The 18,694-nt window shown below is 44.1% G+C and overlaps 1 protein-coding gene across 1 annotated transcript in view; it reads left to right on the forward strand.

The window, feature by feature from the left end:
• The window catches only part of LOC129811952 (kinesin-like protein KIF2A), a 30,420-nt gene extending 11,726 nt beyond the window's left edge, over nucleotides 1-18,694 (forward strand). The window contains exons 5-20 of the mRNA XM_055863757.1: nucleotides 5,987-6,118; nucleotides 6,650-6,750; nucleotides 7,150-7,245; nucleotides 7,368-7,425; nucleotides 7,607-7,769; nucleotides 8,515-8,605; nucleotides 12,205-12,268; nucleotides 12,383-12,474; nucleotides 12,673-12,815; nucleotides 12,959-13,274; nucleotides 13,387-13,454; nucleotides 13,718-13,849; nucleotides 16,014-16,167; nucleotides 16,504-16,605; nucleotides 16,721-16,856; nucleotides 16,976-18,694. Coding sequence (XP_055719732.1) covers nucleotides 5,987-6,118; nucleotides 6,650-6,750; nucleotides 7,150-7,245; nucleotides 7,368-7,425; nucleotides 7,607-7,769; nucleotides 8,515-8,605; nucleotides 12,205-12,268; nucleotides 12,383-12,474; nucleotides 12,673-12,815; nucleotides 12,959-13,274; nucleotides 13,387-13,454; nucleotides 13,718-13,849; nucleotides 16,014-16,167; nucleotides 16,504-16,605; nucleotides 16,721-16,856; nucleotides 16,976-17,061 — 1,934 coding nt within the window. The 3' untranslated portion in view covers nucleotides 17,062-18,694. The remainder of the gene's footprint in view (nucleotides 1-5,986; nucleotides 6,119-6,649; nucleotides 6,751-7,149; nucleotides 7,246-7,367; nucleotides 7,426-7,606; nucleotides 7,770-8,514; nucleotides 8,606-12,204; nucleotides 12,269-12,382; nucleotides 12,475-12,672; nucleotides 12,816-12,958; nucleotides 13,275-13,386; nucleotides 13,455-13,717; nucleotides 13,850-16,013; nucleotides 16,168-16,503; nucleotides 16,606-16,720; nucleotides 16,857-16,975) is intronic.

The following is an 18,694-nucleotide window of genomic DNA, read 5'->3' on the forward strand; positions in this document are numbered from 1 at the left end:
CTACAAAAGGAAACCCAGCCCCGTCGCGGACCACGGTGTCTTGCTCCCAGACAAACTAAACAACTTCTTTGCTCGCTTTGAGGACAATACAGTGCCACTGACACGGCCCGCTACCAAAACCTGCGGGTTCTCCTTCACTGCAGCTAACGTGGGTAAAACATTTAAACGTGTTAAACCTCGCAAGGCTACCGGCCCAGACGGCATCCCCAGCCACGTCCTCAGAGCATGCACAGACCAGCTGGCTGGTGTGTTTACGGACAAATTCAATCAATCCTTATCCCAGTCTGCTGTTCCCACATGCTTCAAGAGGGCCACCATTGTTCCTGTTCCCAAGAAAGCTAAGGTAACTGAGCTAAATGACTATCGCCCCGTAGCACTCACTTCCGTATTCATGAAGTGCTTTGAGAGACTAGTCAAGGACCATATCACCTCCACCGTACCTGACACCCTAGACCCACTCCAATTTGCTTACCGCCCCAATCGGTCCACAGACGACGCAATCGCAATCACACTGCACCCTGCCCTAACCCATCTGGACAAGAGGAATACCTATGTAAGAATGCTGTTCTTCGACTACAGCTCAGCATTTAACACCATAGTACCCTCCAAACTCGTCATTAAGCTCGAGACCCTGGGTCTCGACCCCGCCCTGTGCAACTGGGTCCTGGACTTCCTGACGGGCCGCCCCCAGGTGGTGAGGGTAGGAAACAACATCTCCACCCCGCTGATCCTCAACATTGGGGCCCCACAAGGGAACGTTCTCAGCCCTCTCCTGTACTCCCTGTTCACCCATGACTGCGTGGCCATGCACGCCTCCAACTCAATCATCAAGTTTGCAGACAACACTACAGTGGTAGGCTTGATTACCAACAACAACGAGACGGCCTACAGGGAGGAGGTGAGGGCCCTTGGAGTGTGGTGTCAGGAAAATAATTCACACTCAATGTAAACAAAGCAAAGGAGATGATTGTGGACTTCAGGAAACAGCAGAGGGAGCAGCCCCCTATCCACATCGACGGGACAGTAGTGGAGAAGGTGGAAAGTTTTAAGTTCCTCGGCGTACACATCACGGACAAACTGAATTGGTCCACCAACACAGACAGCGTGGTGAAGAAGGCGCAGCAGCGCCTCTTCAACCTCAGGAGGCAGAAGAAATTTGGCTTGTCACCAAAGACACTCACAAACTTTTACAGATGCACAATCGAGAGCATCCTGTCGGGCTGTATCACCGCCTGGTACGGCAACTGCTCCGCACACAACCGTAAGACTCTCCAGAGGGTAGTGAGGTCTGCACAACGCATCACCGGGGGCAAACTACCTGCCCTCCAGGACACCTACACCACCCGATGTCACAGGAAGGCCAAAACGATCATCAAGGACATCAACCACCTGAGCCACTGCCTGTTCACCCCGCTATCATCCAGAAGGCGAGGTCAGTACAGGTGCATAAAAGCAGGGACCGAGAGACTGAAAAACAGCTTCTATCTCAAGGTCATCAGACTGTTAACCTCTCTAGGGTATGTGGGACGGTAGCGTCTCACCTCGTCAACAGCCAGTGAAACTGCAGGGCACCAAATTCAAAACAACAGAAATCCCATAATTAAAATTCCTCAAACATACAAGTATTTTACACAATTTTAAAGATACACTTGTAAATCCAGCCACAGTGTCCGATTTCAAAAAGGCTTTACGACGAAAGCACACCAAACGATTATGTTAGGTCAGAGCCAAGTCACAGAAAAACAGCCATTTTCCAGCCAAAGTGAGGAGTCACAAAAAGCAGAAATAGAGATAAAATGAATCACTAACCTTTGATGATCTTCATCAGATGACACTCATAGGACAATACATGTATGTTTTTTTCCGGTAAAGTTCATATTTATATCCAAAAATCTGAGTTTACATTGGTGCGTTATGTTCAGTAGTTCCAAAACATCCGGTGATTTTGCAGAGAGCCACATCAATTTACAGAAATACTCATAATAAACATTGCTAAAAGATACAACTGTTATGCATGGAATTTTAGATCCACTTCTCCTTAATGCAACCGCTGTGTCAGATTTCAAAAAAACTTTACGGAAAAAGCACACCATGCAATAATCTGAGTACGGCGCTCAGAGACCAACACAGCCGTACTCAGAGACCAACACAACCCAAAGAGATATCCGCCGTGTTGTGTAGTCAACAGATGTCAGAATAGCATTATAAATATTCACTTACCTTTGATGATCTTCATCAGAATGCACTCCCAGGACTCCCAGTTCCACAATAAATGTTTGTTTTGTTTGATGAAGTCCATAATTTATGTCCAAATAACACATTTTTGTTAGCTTGTTTAGCCGAGTAATCAAAATTCATGACGCGCAATCACTAGGTGCAGACGAAAAGTCAAAAAGTTCCATTACAGTCTGTAGAAACATGTCAGACGATGTATAGAATCAATCTTTAGGATGTTTTTAACATAAATCTTCAATAATGTTCCAACCGGAGAATTCCTTTGTCTTCAGAAATGCAATGGAACGCAAACTAACTCTCTCACATGAACGCGCATGGTCAGCTCGTGGCACTCTGGGAGAGACCTTACTCAATCCCCTCTCATTCACCCCCCACTTCACAGTGGAAGCCTCAAACAAGGTTCTAAAGACTGTTGACATCTAGTGGAAGCCTTAGGAAGTGCAACATGACCCCATTTCCACTGTATCTTGGATAAGCAAAGAGTTGAAAAACTACAAACCTCAGATTTCCCACTTCCTGGTTGGATTTTTTCTCAGGTTTTTGCCTGTCATATGAGTTCTGTTATACTCATAGACATCATTCAAACCGTTTTAGAAACTTCAGAGTGTTTTCTATCCAAATCTACTAATAATATGCATATCCTAGGATCGGGGCCTGAGTAGCAGGCAGTTTACTCTGGGCCCGCTTTTCATCCGGACGTGAAAATACTGCCCCCTACCCAAGAGAGGTTAAACAGCCATCACTAACTGAGTGGCTGCTGCCAACATACTGACTCATCTCTAGCCACTTTAACAATGAAAAATGTATGTAATAAATGTATCACTAGCCACTTTAAACAATGCCACTTTATATAATGTTCACATACCCTACATTACTCATCTCATATGTATATACTGTACTCTATACCATCCACTGCATCTTGCCTATGCCGTTCGGCCATCGTTCATTCATATATCTTTATGTACATATTCTTATTCATTCCTTTACACTTGTGTGTATAAGGTAGTTGTTGTGAAATTGTTAGATTACTTGTTAGATATTACTGCATGGTCGGAACTAGAAGCACAATCATTTCGCTACACTCACATCAACATCTGCTAACCATGTGTATGTGACCAATAAAATTTGATTTGATGGTTTTCGCGACTGCACTTGAAGAAACTTTCAAAGTTCTTGAAATTATCTGTATTGACTGACCTCCATGTCTTTAAGTAATGATGGACTGTTGTTTTTCTTTGCTTATTTGAGCTGTTCTTGTCATAATATGGACTTGGTCTTTTATCAAATAGGGCTATCTTCGGTATACCCCCCCTACCTTCACAACTGATTGGCTCAAACGCATTAAGAAGGAAAGAAATTTCACCAAATTAACTTTTAACAAAGCACACCTGTTAATTGAAATGCATTCCATGTGACTACCTCATGAAGCTGGTTCAGAGAATGCCAAGAGTGTGCAAAGCTGTTATCAAGGAAAAGGGTGGCTATTTGAAGAATATATTTTGATTTGTTTAACACTTCTTTTGGTTACTACATGATTCCAAATGTGTTATTTCATAGTTTTGATGTCTTCACTATTGTTCTACAATGTAGAAAATAGTAAAAATAAAGAAAAACCCTTGAATGAGTAAGTGTTATATCACTTTGCAAATATTTCTGAAACTCTTAGTTTCTGTTTCAAAAGAAGCTGAAACTGTGAATACATGGGGGAAATAAAAAGCCCATCTGTGAATACATGGGGAAAATAGCCCTCAGGCACCGTGATATCTGGAGAGAGAGGTCATGATATCTGTAGAGAGCAAGACAGAGAGCGAGAAAGACCATGATATCTTTAGCAACAGTCTAAATATACAAATAAACAGATGGAAAAGAGAGAGAGGGTCTGGGGAGAGATAGCTAACTTACTAATGGAAATGAGAGAGAGTGGGGAGAGAGCTAGCTTAGTAAGGGAAAGGAGAGAGAGGGTCTGGGGAGTGATAGCTAGCTTTGTAATGGAAAGGGGAGAGAGTCTGGGGAGAGATAGCTAGCTTGGTAATGGAAAGGAGAGAGAGAGGGTCTGGGGAGCGATAGCTAGCTTGGTAATGGAAAGGAGAGAGAGAGGGTCTGGGGAGAGATAGCTAGCTTGGTAATGGAAAGGAGAGAGAGAGGGTCTGGGGAGAGATAGCTAGCTTGGTAATGGAAAGGAGAGAGAGAGGGTCTGGGGACAGATAGCTATCTTAGTAATGGAAAGGAGAGATATGGTCTGGAGGAGAGATAGCTAGCTTAGTAATGGAAATGAGAGAGAGGGTCTGGGGAGAGATAGCTAGCTTGGTAATGGAAATGAGAGAGAGGGTCTGGGGAGTGATAGCTAGCTTGGTAATGGAAAGGAGAGAGAGAGGGTCTGGGGAGTGATAGCTAGCTTAGTAATGGAAAGGAGAGAGAGGGTCTGGGGAGAGATAGCTAGCTTAGTAATGGAAAGGAGAGAGAGAGGGTCTGGGGACAGATAGCTAGCTTAGGAGAGATATGGAGAGATATGGTCGGGAGGAGAGATAGCTAGCTTAGTAATGGAAATGAGAGAAATGAGAGAGGGTCTGGGGAGAGATAGCTAGCTTAGTAATGGAAATGAGAGAGAGGGTCTGGGGAGTGATAGCTAGCTTAGTAATGGAAATGAGAGAGAGGGTCTGGGGAGAGATAGCTAGCTTAGTAATGGAAAGGAGAGAGAGAGGGTCTGGGGAGAGATAGCTAGCTTGGTAATGGAATGGAGAGAGAGGGTCTGGGGAGTGATAACTAGCTTAGTAATGGAAATGAGAGAGAGGGTCTGGGGAGAGATAGCTAGCTTAGTAATGGAAATGAGAGAGAGAGGGTCTGGGGAGTGATAGCTAGCTTAGTAATGGAAATGAGAGAGAGGGTCTGGGGAGAGATAGCTAGCTTAGTAATGGAAAGGAGAGAGAGAGGGTCTGGGGACAGATAGCTAGCTTAGTAATGGAAAGGATAGATATGGTCGGGAGGAGAGATAGCTAGCTTAGTAATGGAAAGGAGAGAGAGGGTCTGGGGAGTGATAGCTAGCTTAGTAATGGAAATGAGAGAGAGGGTCTGGGGAGAGATAGCTAGCTTAGTAATGGAAAGGAGAGAGAGAGGGTCTGGGGAAAGATAGCTAGCTTGGTAATGGAAAGGAGAGAGAGGGTCTGGGGAGTGATAGCTAGCTTAGTAATGGAAAGGAGAGAGAGAGGGTCTGGGGAGTGATAGCTAGCTTAGTAATGGAAATGAGAGAGAGGGTCTGGGGAGATATAGCTAGCTTAGTAATGGAAAGGAGAGAGAGAGGGTCTGGGGAGTGATAGCTAGCTTAGTAATGGAAATGAGAGAGAGGGTCTGGGGAGAAATAGCTAGCTTAGTAATGGAATGGAGAGCGAGGGTCTGGGGAGATATAGCTAGCTTAGTAATGGAATGGAGAGAGAGGGTCTGGGGAGAGATAGCTAGCTTAGTAATGGAATGGAGAGAGAGGGTCTGGGGAGAGATAGCTAGCTTAGTAATGGAATGGAGAGAGAGGGTCTGGGGAGAGTTAGCTAGCTTAGTAATGGAATGGAGATAATAACCTGTTGATGACACTGCAGATATGTGACAGTCATTACTCATATTCTGAATTTAAAATAAATACAATTAAACGAGATGAAAGCGTTGTGTCCAAAGATTATATGGGATGTACTCAATGTGCATTTACTAAACAATGTACTAACAATGACTAAACTGTATTGTGAATGATGTTATGTGTCTTCAGCTGCAGCAGTGGGGACTACGCGAGCCAGACCCAGTCAAATACAGCACCAGCAAAGCCAACCAGAACCACCCCCACCCGTAGCACTCACAGCCCTACAGACACAGCAGATGACACTACAACAACAGCAGAACGGTAATACACACACACACACACACACACACACACATACACATACACACACTCCAGCTGGGTATTGCTAAATAGTCCTGGTTATTGCTAAATACATTGCCATGCTAACGGCCAGTCGTTTTCATTTCCTATTAATGTAAACTCTGCTGTGTGTTGAGATGTGTTGTTCCCCCTGGTGGGTTACGATGGGACACATGACCAGTGATATAATGTTCCCAGGCAGAAAGACACAGATAGGCCTATTAGCCCAGCTGTACTGCTGAAAGAACAGAGAGGCAGCCAGAGAATAGCTCTCTCACTGAGCTATTGTAATTTCTCTCTATATATCCACTATCCTGGAGGGGTGGGCTTCAGTTTTATTGCAATGTTATTGAATGTGTTGCTTAGCGCTCATGCTTTGATATTTTGCTTGTCTTGTGCATTTGCCTCTAAAGAGCGTTGAAGTGTATTGAAAAAGGACAGACGTACCGTGGATCACTATTATACATTTGTACTAGATTATTTTTGATTATTGTCTTCCCTGAACTGTTTCAGCGCGGCGGAAATCCAACTGTGTGAAGGAGGTGGAGAAACTACAGGAGAAGAGAGAGAGGAGGCGACTACAACAACAGGAGCTGAGAGAGAAGAAAGCACAGGCAGGGTCACACACACACACACACACACTGTCACACACACACACACCAACACACACACACACACACACACACACACACACACACACACACACACACACACACACACACTGTCACACACACACACACACACACACACACACACACACACACACACACACACACACACACACACACACACACACTGTCACACACACACCAACACACACACACACACACACACACACACACACACACACACACACACACACACACACACACACACTGTCACACACACACACACACACACACACACACACACACACACACACACACACACACACACACACACACACACACACACACACACACACACACACACACACACACATACACCTTTAACCGTGTGCCATTCTCTCCCAGGAGGTAGATGTGACTGTACCAAACTATGAGATCATGTGTATGATCAGAGACTTCAGAGCCAGTCTTGACTACAGGCCTCTAACCACTGCTGATCTGGTATGTATATATCTCAATCTGATCTGTCTCCTGGTCTACTTTCATAGATAGAGTGGTGACATATCTTCATTCGCCTCTAACTGAATCACATCTTGTACGTATGATATTGTTTCACCTTTCAGATCGATGAGGAGCACAGGATATGTGTGTGTGTACGAGCACGGCCCCTCAATAAAAAAGGTGAGTATCAGAATTTCATAAATCGAACACAGGCACACCAACTGTTTCATGATCAGATGGTCTTTTACATGCAGAGATTTAACAGCATCGTAAGCATCACACTCCTCTCTCTTTCACTTGAAAACATTCTTTCTATTTCAAAAGTGGGTTATTCAGAACTCCTTTTCACCTCACCCCTCAGAGTTGACTATGAAGGACCTGGATGTGATCACCATCCCCAGTAAGGACGTGGTGATGGTCCATGAACCCAAGCAGAAGGTTGACCTGACCAGGTACCTGGAGAACCAGACCTTCCGCTTCGACTACGCCTTTGACGACAGCACCGACAACGACATGGTCTACAGGTACGTTTCAAGAACAAAAAGAATCGTGTGAACTGGGCCAAATTCTTGTGTGTATGAGTCAAATCTTCCATTGAGATAAACGCATCCTTTATTCCAAAGTACACTATCGGTCAAAAGTTTTACAACACCTCATTCAAGGGTTTTTTTTTCATATTTTTTTTTACAATTTTCTACATTGTGAGAGACAGTTTCATCATAGTGCTTGATGGTTTTTGCAACTGCACTTGAAGAAGGTAATGATGGACTGCTGTTTCTCTTTGATTATTTGAGCTGTTCTTACCATAATATGGACTTGGTCTTTTACCAAATAGGGCTATTTTCTGTATACCCCCCCTACCTTGTCACAACACAACTGATTGGCTCAAACGCATTAAGAAGGAAAGAAATTCCACAAATTGAAATGCCTTCCAGGGGACTACCTCATGAATCTGGCTGAGAGAATGCCAAGAGTGTGCAAATGTGTCATCAAGGCAAAGGGTGGCTATTTGAAGAATCTCAAATATAAAATATATTTTGATTTGTTTAACACTTTTTTGGTTACTTCATGATTCCATATGTGTTATTTCATAGTTTTGATGTCTTCACTATTATTCTACAATGTAGAAAATAGGAAAAATAAAGAAAAACCGTTGAATGAGTAGGTGTTCTAAAACTTTTGACTGGTAGTGTATAATATTGTAATTTTAAATGATCTTTACTGTGATTTGGTTGACCTATTTAAAGCATTTCTTCCCTCGTTCCCAAGGTTCACCGCCCGGCCACTGGTTGAGACCATCTTTGAGAGGGGCATGGCCACCTGCTTCGCCTATGGACAGACAGGAAGTGGGAAAACACATGTGAGTTGAACACTTTCAGTGTGTGTTAGCTTTTTAATGCTAAGGCCTTACAAAGTTTATTTACTGTTTAACGGATTTCAATTTTTTGAGAAGTGAGGCGAGCTAATAAAAGATAATAACAAATTAAAATGAAATACTATTTGAACCACTTACAAAAATACTAAACAACCTTTAGTACAACAAAAGATTTGCCACTTTTGGTTTAATAGTTTTGGAATGACAGTCACAGGGACTAAAGTTTGGGTCCTGGTCATGTTACCCCTTTTATACCCCTTAAGTACATGTATTTATTTATTTTATTTAACCTTTATTTAACTAGGCAAGTCAGTTAAGAACAAATTCTTATTTACAATGACGGCCTACCAAAAGGCTGGGATTAAAAATAAACGCTACATAAAGAGAGACCTAAGACAACAACATAACAAGGCAGCAACACATGACAACACAACATGGCAGCAGCACAATATGGTAGCAGCACAATATGGTAGCAGCACTAAACAGGGTACAAACATTATTTGGCACAGACAAAAGCACAGAGGGCAAGAAGGTAGAGACAACAATACATCACGCAAATCAGCCACAACTGTCAGTAAGAGTGTTCATGATTGAGTCTTTGAATGAAGAGATTGAGATAAAACTGTCCAGTTAGAGTGTTTGCTGCAGCTTGTTCCAGGGGCTGCAGCGAACTGAAAAGACGAGCGACCCAGGGATGTGTGTGCTTTGGGGACCTTTAACAGAATGTGACAGTCAGAACGGGTGTTGTATGTGGAGGATGACGGCTGCATTAGATATCTCAGATAGGGGGAGGGAGGCCTAAGAGGGTTTTATAAATAAGCATCAACCAGTGGGTCTTGCAACAGGTATACAGAGATGACCAGTTTACAGAAGAGTATAGAGTGCAGTGATGTGTCCTATAAGGAGCATTGGTGGCAAATCTGATGGCCGAATGGTAAAGAATTGCTGTCAGGATTTGGATATGTCCCGGCTGAGTTTTAGACATTTTCTTGAGACATAGTTTTCTATAACGGATGTGCTAGCTGAAATATATAGCAGTCTACTAAAGGCATCTGCTTCAGCTTCAATTCATCTTGAAGTCTTTATTCAACACTTCTTCATTTTTGTTTTTATGTGAAGCTGGGCTTACCTGCAGTCAGATGACCAAATCGCAGTCTAGTGGCCTCATGGCCTGAAAGTCGATGGAGAATAAGAACACCTCCTCCCAGCTGCCCACTGCACTGAGGATAGGAAACACTGTCACCACCTATACATTTTTCTACGGCTGGTCACCTAAGCATTTTTCTACGGCTGGCCATGCTTTCCACCTGGCTACCCCTACCCCGGTCAACAGCACTGCACCCCCCACAGTAACTCGCCCAAGCCTTCCCCATTTCTCCTTCTCCCAGCTGCAAAATCTGGACCCCTACAAATCAGCCGGGCTAGACAATCTGGACCCTTTCTTTCTAAAATTATCTGCCGAAATTGTTGCAACCCCTATTACTAGCCTGTTCAACCTCTCTTTCGTGTCATCTGAGATTCACAGAGATTGGAAAGCAGCTGCGGTCATCCCCCTCTTCAAAGGCGGGGACACTCTTGACCCAAACTGCTACAGACCTATATCTATCTTACCCTGCCTTTCTACGGTCTTCGAAAGCCAAGTCAACAAACAGATTACCGACCATTTCGAATCCCACCATACCTTCTCCGCTATGCAATCTGGTTTCAGAGCTGGTCATGGGTGCACCTCAGCTACGCTCAAGGTCCTAAACGATATCTTAACCGCCATCGATAAGCAGCAATACTGTGCAGCCGTATTCATTGACCTGGCCAAGGCTTTCGACTCTGTCAATCACCACATCCTCATCGGCAGACACGATAGCCTTGGTTTCTCAAATGATTGCCTCGCCTGGTTCACCAACTACTTCTCTGATAGAGTTCAGTGTGTCAAATCGGAGGGCCTGTTGTCCGGGCCTCTGGCAGTCTCTATGGGGGTGCCACAGGGTTCAATTCTTGGACCGACTCTCTTCTCTGTATACATCAATGATGTCGCTCTTGCTGCTGGTGAGTCTCTGATCCACCTCTACGCAGACGACACCATCCTGTATACTTCTGGCCCTTCTTTGGACACTGTGTTAACAACCCTCCAGACGAGCTTCAATGCCATACAACTCTCCTTCCGTGGCCTCCAATTGCTCTTAAATACAAGTAAAACTAAATGCATGCTCTTCAACCGATTGCTGCCCGCACCTGCCCGCCCTTCCAACATCACTACTCTGGACGGTTCTGACTTAGAATATGTGGACAACTACAAATACCTAGGTGTCTGGTTAGACTGTAAACTCTCCTTCCAGACTCACATTACGCATCTTCAATCCAAAATTAAATCTAGAATTGGCTTCCTATTTCGCAACAAAGCATCCTTCACTCATGCTGCCAAACATACCCTTTAAAAACTGACCATCCTACTGATCCTTGACTTCGGCGATGTCATTTACAAAATAGCCTCCAATACCCTACTCAATAAATTGAATGCAGTCTATCACAGTGCCATCCGTTTTGTCACCAAAGCCCCATATACAACCCACCACTGCGACCTGTACGCTCTCGTTGGCTGGCCCTCGCTTCATACTGGTCGCCAAATCCACTGGCTCCAGGTCATCTACAAGACCCTGCTAGGTAAAGTCCCCCCTTATCTCAGCTCGCTGGTCAACATAGCAGCACCCACCTGTAGCACACACTCCAGCAGGTATATCTCACTGGTCACCCCCAAAACCAATTCTCCCTTTGGCCGCCTCTCCTTCCAGTTCTCTGCTGCCAATGACTGGAACGAACTACAAAAATCTCTGAAACTGGAAACACTTATCTCCCTCACTAGCTTTAAGCACCAGCTGTCAGAGCAGCTCACAGATTACTGCACCTGTACATAGCCCATCTATAATTTAGCCCAAACAACTACCTCTCCCCCTACTGTATTTATTTATTTATTTTGCTCCTTTGCACCCCATTATTTATATCTCTACTTTGTACATTCTTCCACTGCAAATCTACCATTCCAGTGTTTTACTTGCTATATTGTATTTACTTCGCCACCATGGCCTTTTTTTGCCTTTACCTCCCTTATCTCACCTCATTTGTTCACATTGTATATAGACTTATTTTTCTACTGTATTATTGACTGTGTGTTTGTTTTACTCCATGTGTAACTCTGTGTTGTTGTATATGTCGAACTGCTTTGCTTTATCTTGGCCAGGTCGCAATTGTAAATGAGAACTTGTTCTCAAATTGCCTACCTGGTTAAATAAAGGTGAAATAAAAAATAATAAAAATTAATGGGTGGAATATTATTTATATTTTTCATAATTTCATAATTAATAAACATTATTGCATTTTATCAAGCCTAAAAAGTGTTTAAGACTACCAAGAAACACACTGTGTGACCCTGATTTTGCCCACGGCAGTAAAAGGTTTTAAACATATATCAATTTTGTCTGGCCTAACTTGATAAAGCATATACTGTATGTTTGTTATCACACACTTTCTTGTCTTTCTTTTTTGGCACATTGCCTTTGTTTGAGAGGAGACTCAACCCCTTTCCCTTTCAGACAATGGGAGGAGATTTTTCGGGGAAGAACCAGGACTGTTCTAAAGGGATCTACGCGCTGGCTGGTACGAACACTACACCATATCTCTTTCTCCAGATAAAGTTGCTTTTCTTGAGTTAAAACGTGTTCCTTCTGTGTAAAGTTGTCTCTTCAGTGAAACCCTTTTCTCTCTGTGCAGCGAGAGACGTGTTTCTCATGCTGAAGAAGCCAAACTACAAGAAGTTAGACCTCAATGTCTTCGCCACCTTCTTTGAGATCTACAGCGGGAAGGCAAGTGAAGTGACCAATATATCTTCAAACCCCCTGGAGGATGTGTTGACCGTGTTTATATGACCATGTATGGTTATCTTGTGGTTGTAGTTATTTCAGTGTTTGTATGAACGTAAAGCCAAGCTGTGTGTGCTGGAGGATGGTTGTGGTTGTGTTAACCTGGCCGCGTTGTGTTGTCGTTGTCTTGTGGTTGTCTAGGTGTTTGACCTGCTGAACCGGAAAGCCAAGCTGAGGGTTCTGGAGGATGGGAAGCAGCAGGTGCAGGTGGTGGGATTGCAGGAGAGAGATGTCAAATGTACTGAAGACGTCCTCAAACTCATAGAGGTCGGAAACAGCTGCAGGTAAAACCACGGAGGAAGAGAGGGATTGTTTAATAGATTGCCATTTTATGTTCTAAAAGATGTTTAAAAATCGTCTTTCTCCTAGTTTTGTCTCTTTTCCTGCTGTTTACTCTCGATCTCTCTCTCCAACATCTCTCTCCCAGGACGTCAGGTCAGACCTCGGCCAATGCCCACTCGTCCCGTAGCCACGCCGTGTTCCAGATCATTCTGCGGCGGCGAGGGAAGATGCACGGCAAGTTCTCGCTGATTGACTTGGCGGGGAACGAGAGGGGTGCCGACACATCCAGCGCTGACCGCCAGACACGCCTGGAGGGGGCTGAGATCAACAAGAGTCTGCTGGCACTCAAGGAGTGTATCAGGGCTCTGGGTCGGAACAAGCCCCACACCCCGTTCAGAGCCAGCAAGCTGACCCAGGTCCTCAGAGACTCCTTCATCGGGGAGAACTCCAGGACCTGCATGGTGACATAATATATACCTCCTTTAACACATACTGGCCTGGTTTGCTGTTTATCCACAAATCACCTACGGTAATGATTTTCTAATGATGTACCAACTGTTAATCCCCCCACAGATTGCCACTATATCTCCTGGAATGGCTTCCTGTGAAAACACTCTAAACACTCTGAGATACGCCAACAGGTGAGACATTCACCTGCCTAACCTCAACCTAACAGACTGTCTACATCTCACCTACTACGAATTACTAAGACTGTTAGTCAATGGGGAGAAGTTTAATTAATTCAAGTTGTCATTGCAGAATATTCTTCCTCCTCTCACTCCCCCTTCTTGATACGAGCCAAAACATTTACCCTTATCCTGACCAGATCCTCTACCTTCTGTGTGTGTGTGTGTGTGTGTGTGTGCATCTATCTGTGTGTGTCTCTGTCCCGCTCTCCAAACAGAGTGAAGGAGTTTGGGATCAGCCCGTCAGACATCCCCTTCTCCCAGCAGCAGGGTGGTGGAGGGGGGGGTCGTGCTGAACTCTCCCCCACTAACACCTACGAGTACGATGACTTTCCCACCTCTCCCACCAGGTCTCTCCTCTCTACGACTTCTACTAGCTACCATCCTGTACCTGTTCTCTGTTCTGCCTCTCATTTCACTCCAGGGAGAGGTTACCCCTAAACACAGACTTAGGATCAAATTAACTGTAACCATATAATAACTATAAGGCCAATCAGGCGATTAAAAATGATATCAATCTGATCCTGGACCAGGGGTAACTTTTACCTACTCCTTTTGTTTCCTTTTTAACCCCTTTCTTTTCTATTAACCATCATCTTAAGGGTTGCTAATGTCTAGTGTCCATATTAGTAAGGGATGGCTACAAACTTGCACGGCCTCACGTTTTACAGCTTGTTTTATATCATTTATTTAACCAGCATTGGTCCTTCAGTTTCAGTTTGTCAGCGCTGAGTTGTGGCATGATTATATCTTTTACCCTTCCATCATTTATTGCATTTCATCTATGTTTAACTCTTTCTTTCATTCATTTCAGAAGCGGTGTTTTGTTTTTCATGTTTTTCATTCCCAGCTTGTCCTTCACTCTTGTGCCTGAGAATATTAAAAAAATATATTTCACCTTTATTGAACCAGGTAGGCCAGTTGAGCTACAAGTTCTCATTTACAACTGTGACCTGGCCAAGATAAAGCAAAGCAGTGCGACACAAACAACACAGAGTTACACATGGGATAAACAAACGTACACTCAATAACACAATAGAAAAGTCTATATACAGTGTGCAAATGTAGTAAGATTAGGGAGGAATGGCAATAAATAGGCCATAGTGGCGAAATAATTACAATTTAGCAAGTAAACACTGGAGTGATAGATGTGCAAGTAGGGATACTGGGGTGCAAACGAGTAAAAAATAAATAACAATATGGGAATAAGGTATTTGTTTGGGCTATTTACAGATGGGCTATGTACAGGTGCAATGATCTGTAAGCTGCTCTGACAGCTGACACTTAAAGTTCGTAAGGGAGATATAAGACTCTAGCTTCAGTGATTTTTGCAATTCATTCCGGTCATTGGCAGCAGAGAACTGGAAGGAAAGGCGGCCAAACAAGGAGTTGGCTTTGGGGATGACCAGTGAAATATACCTGCTGGAGCGCGTGCTACGGGTGGTTGCTGCTATGTTGACCAGTGAGCTGAGATAAGGCGGGGCTTTACCTAGAAAAGATTTATAGATGACCTGGAGCCAGTGGGTTTGGTGACGAATATGAAGCGAGGGCCAGCCAACGAGAGCATACAGGTTGCAGTGGTGGGTAGTATATGGGGCTTTGGTGACAAAACAGATGATACTGTGATAGACTGCATCCAATTTGCTGAGTAGAGTGTTGGAGGCTATTTTGTAAATGGCATCGCCGAAGTCAAGGATCGGTAGGATGGTCAGTTTTACGACTTGTTGCGAAATAAGAAGCCGATTCTAGATTTAATTTTGGATTGAAGATACGTAATGTGAGTCTGGAAGGAGAGTTTACAGTCTAACCAGACACCTAGGTATTTGTAGTTGTCCACATATTCTTAGTCAGAACCGTCCAGAGTAGTGATGCTAGATGGGCGGACAGGTGCGTGCAGCAATCGGTTGAAGAGCATGCATTTAGTTTGACTTGCATTTAAGAGCAGTTGGAAGCCACGGAAGGAGTGTTGTATGGCATTGCAGCTCATCTGGAGGTTTGTTAACACAGTGTCCAAAGAAGGGCCAGAAGTATACAGAATGGTGTCGTCTGCGTAGAGGTGGATCAGAGACTCACCAGCAGCAAGAGCGACGTCGTTGGTTTATACAGAGACAAGAGTTGGTCCGAGAACTGAACCCTGTGACACTCCCATAGAGACTGCCAGAGGTCCGGACAACAGGCCCTCCGATTTGACACACTGAACTCTATCAGAGAAGTAGTTGGTGAACCAGGCGAGGCAGTCATTTGAGAAACCAAGGCTGTTGAGTCTGCCAATAAGATGTCCATTCATTGCCATTGGTTCAATGACTGTTTTAACCAATCAGATCAGTCAGATCACATGGTCAAGGAAAACTGAATCCTGCTAATATGAGTGTGGTTTGTGCTCAAATCCCCTAGCCTGCTAGGTGAAAAATCTGTCAATGTGACCTAGAGCAAGGCACTTAATCCTCATTGCTCCTTTAAGTCGCTCTGGATAAGAGCGTCTGCTAAATTACAAAAATATGTGTGTGTTGATAGGGCGAAGGAGCTAACGGTGGACCCAGGGGTGATGATGGAGGGGCGGGGGGGAGGAGGGGGTCACAGCGTCACCCAGCTGGAGGTCCTGGAGGCTCAGTGGGGGGTCGGCAGCTCACCTCAGAGGGATGACCTCAAACTGCTCTGTGAACAGAACGTAAGAACATACGCACACTCCTTCCGTACAGTCACCTCTCTATGTACTGACTAGTACTCTCATCTGCCTCTCTCAACTCACGAAAGAATATCAGTTTATTTTACTGTCAGATAAAATGTGTGTGGTTCTTCAATATAGGAATGATTTTATAATTCAGCATATCACCTCCCTCCCTCCCTCCACTCCCTCTGACTCTTAATCTCTCCCCTCTCCTGTGCCCTCTCACTCTCCTCTCTCCCCTCCCTCTATCTCCTGTCTTTCTCCTTCCCCTCCCTCTCATCCCTTTTTCTCTCTCTCTCTCCTTCTCCTCTATCTATCTCCCCTCTCTCTCCCCAGGAAGAGGAGGTGTCTCCTCAGCTCTTTACCTTCCATGAAGCTGTGTCTCAGCTGGTGGAGATGGAGGAACAGGTCCTGGAGGACCACCGAGCTGTGTTCCAGGTACACACACACATACAGACACACACAAGTACACACACACATACAGACACACACAAGTACATACACACATATTAGTCAGAGTGTGTCTTTTATTCTCTGTGTGTGTCCGGTGCAGGAGTCTATCCGTTGGCTGGAGGATGAGAAGGTGTTGTTGGAGATGACAGAAGAGGTGGATTATGATGTGGACTCTTACGCCACGCAGCTAGAACAGATCCTGGATCAAAAGATAGACATCCTCACTGAGCTCAGAGGTAATGGGGTATTCTATAACTGATTCTAGATCAGAATAAGTCACATTATTTGCAAGTAATTAGCAAGTATATTTTTCAGATTTTTATCTTAGCACCCCTTCTCTCCTCCCCTCTCTCAGACAAAGTGAAGGGTTTCCGTTCTACACTCCAGGAAGAGGAGCAGGCGAGCAAACAGATCAACCCCAAGAGGCCTCGTGCTCTTTAGACATGTCACACACACCTACACATGTACACACACACGCGTACACACAAACACACACTGATCTTAACACTTAACTGGAACCCTCTGGCGTAAAGGATAACTGATGTCATAAGTTAATTGTCCCTAATCGATGGTCGTATATTTCTAAATGTGGGTGGTGGCCTAAGGCATTGTTTGACTTGTCCAGAGGGGTATAAGGTGAATGCACCAATTTGTAAGTCGCTCTGGATAAGAGCGTCTGCTAAATGACTTAAATGTAAATGTATAGTGAACGGCTTTAAGATAATTGGGGTCACAGCACAAAACATCTGGAAACCACTGTTGACAAGCAACTGATTTACACCCTTGTTTAGACCTGAACAAAGTGCTATGGTGTAAGTTATGATTTAAGGATTATGAGGTGTTGCACCATTTTCTATGTACAGGCTCCTCCCATTGCTGCTTGTTAATATCATCCATCCATCCATCTGTAAAAGCGAGGGCAGATTCCCTCTCCTTTCCATCCCCCTGTAGACTGTATGTACATGGGTAATGTATCTGTGTGGTGTAACGACTATCGACCGCTTCTCATTTAAACAAAGAAAAGACGGAAGGATTTATTTTAAGCACCTTTTTATAAGATTAAAATGTGAGATATGATCGTTTTTTTTTTTTTTAAGAAGAATTAAAACCACTTATTTAGTAACTATGAAGTACTTCATTAGATCTTGCTCCTGGAGAGTTGTAGTATGTGCAGGCTTTCTTTCCAGTCCATCACTAACACACCTGATTCAACAAATCAACTAAACCCCAAGACCGTGACCAGCTGAATAAGATGTGTTAGTGTAAGCCTGCACACACTGCATTCATCTCTCCAGGGCCAAGAGCAACGAACACTGATTTAGTAAGAAATACCTTTCTGACCACCTCTTCTGATCATGTAGCCTATATGGGTTAAGGAAGTGATCAGGTGTTTGTCTGGGAGCCAACCAGATGCATGCATGCACAAACCAGCTTTGATTGTACTATAAACCTCCATTGATCTAACTGTACCCTCCTGTGTCTACTGTACATAAATCCATTACTCTTTAGGACCGTGTTCTCCTCCAGTGTTTCCTCCTACCATTTCTTAGGCAAGGTGGCCCGCCTGGTCAGCACTGTTGCCCCCCACATCTAAAAAGGCTGATTTGAAATGTTCAGTGTCTTCAACCTTCTGATGTTGCTTTTGGGGGGCGTTGCGCCTCGCCAAAGAATACATCTTTCGGAAACACTGTCTTACAAATGCTTCTAATGACTAGCTTGTAGAAGACTGCTATATGTGTTTCTTGCCAGGATAAATATTTATATGTACCAACCTGCCTCTTAACAAGCCCAGTCTCAGTTGTATCTGTCCATTCTGTTTACAAGGCAATCAATATGCTATTAACTGAAGAAATTACCTGGTACTATGAATCTTGTAAAAAGTCTCTGTTTTCTCCCACCATCCCATTTGAAAGTTGTTTATAAAAGGGAAGATAGATGTATAGTGAGGACTGAGTTTGGTTCTAGCTGCTGCGGTGTAACTGGGACTTGACTACAATACCTTATGATAATATATGTGTGCATCAGATGTAACGCTGCCTGGCGTAAAGAATAAAGAACCACATGACTGACTGGA

Source organism: Salvelinus fontinalis, chromosome 2 (assembly GCF_029448725.1).
Source record: "Salvelinus fontinalis isolate EN_2023a chromosome 2, ASM2944872v1, whole genome shotgun sequence".
In the NCBI taxonomy this organism is placed as follows: domain Eukaryota; kingdom Metazoa; phylum Chordata; class Actinopteri; order Salmoniformes; family Salmonidae; genus Salvelinus; species Salvelinus fontinalis.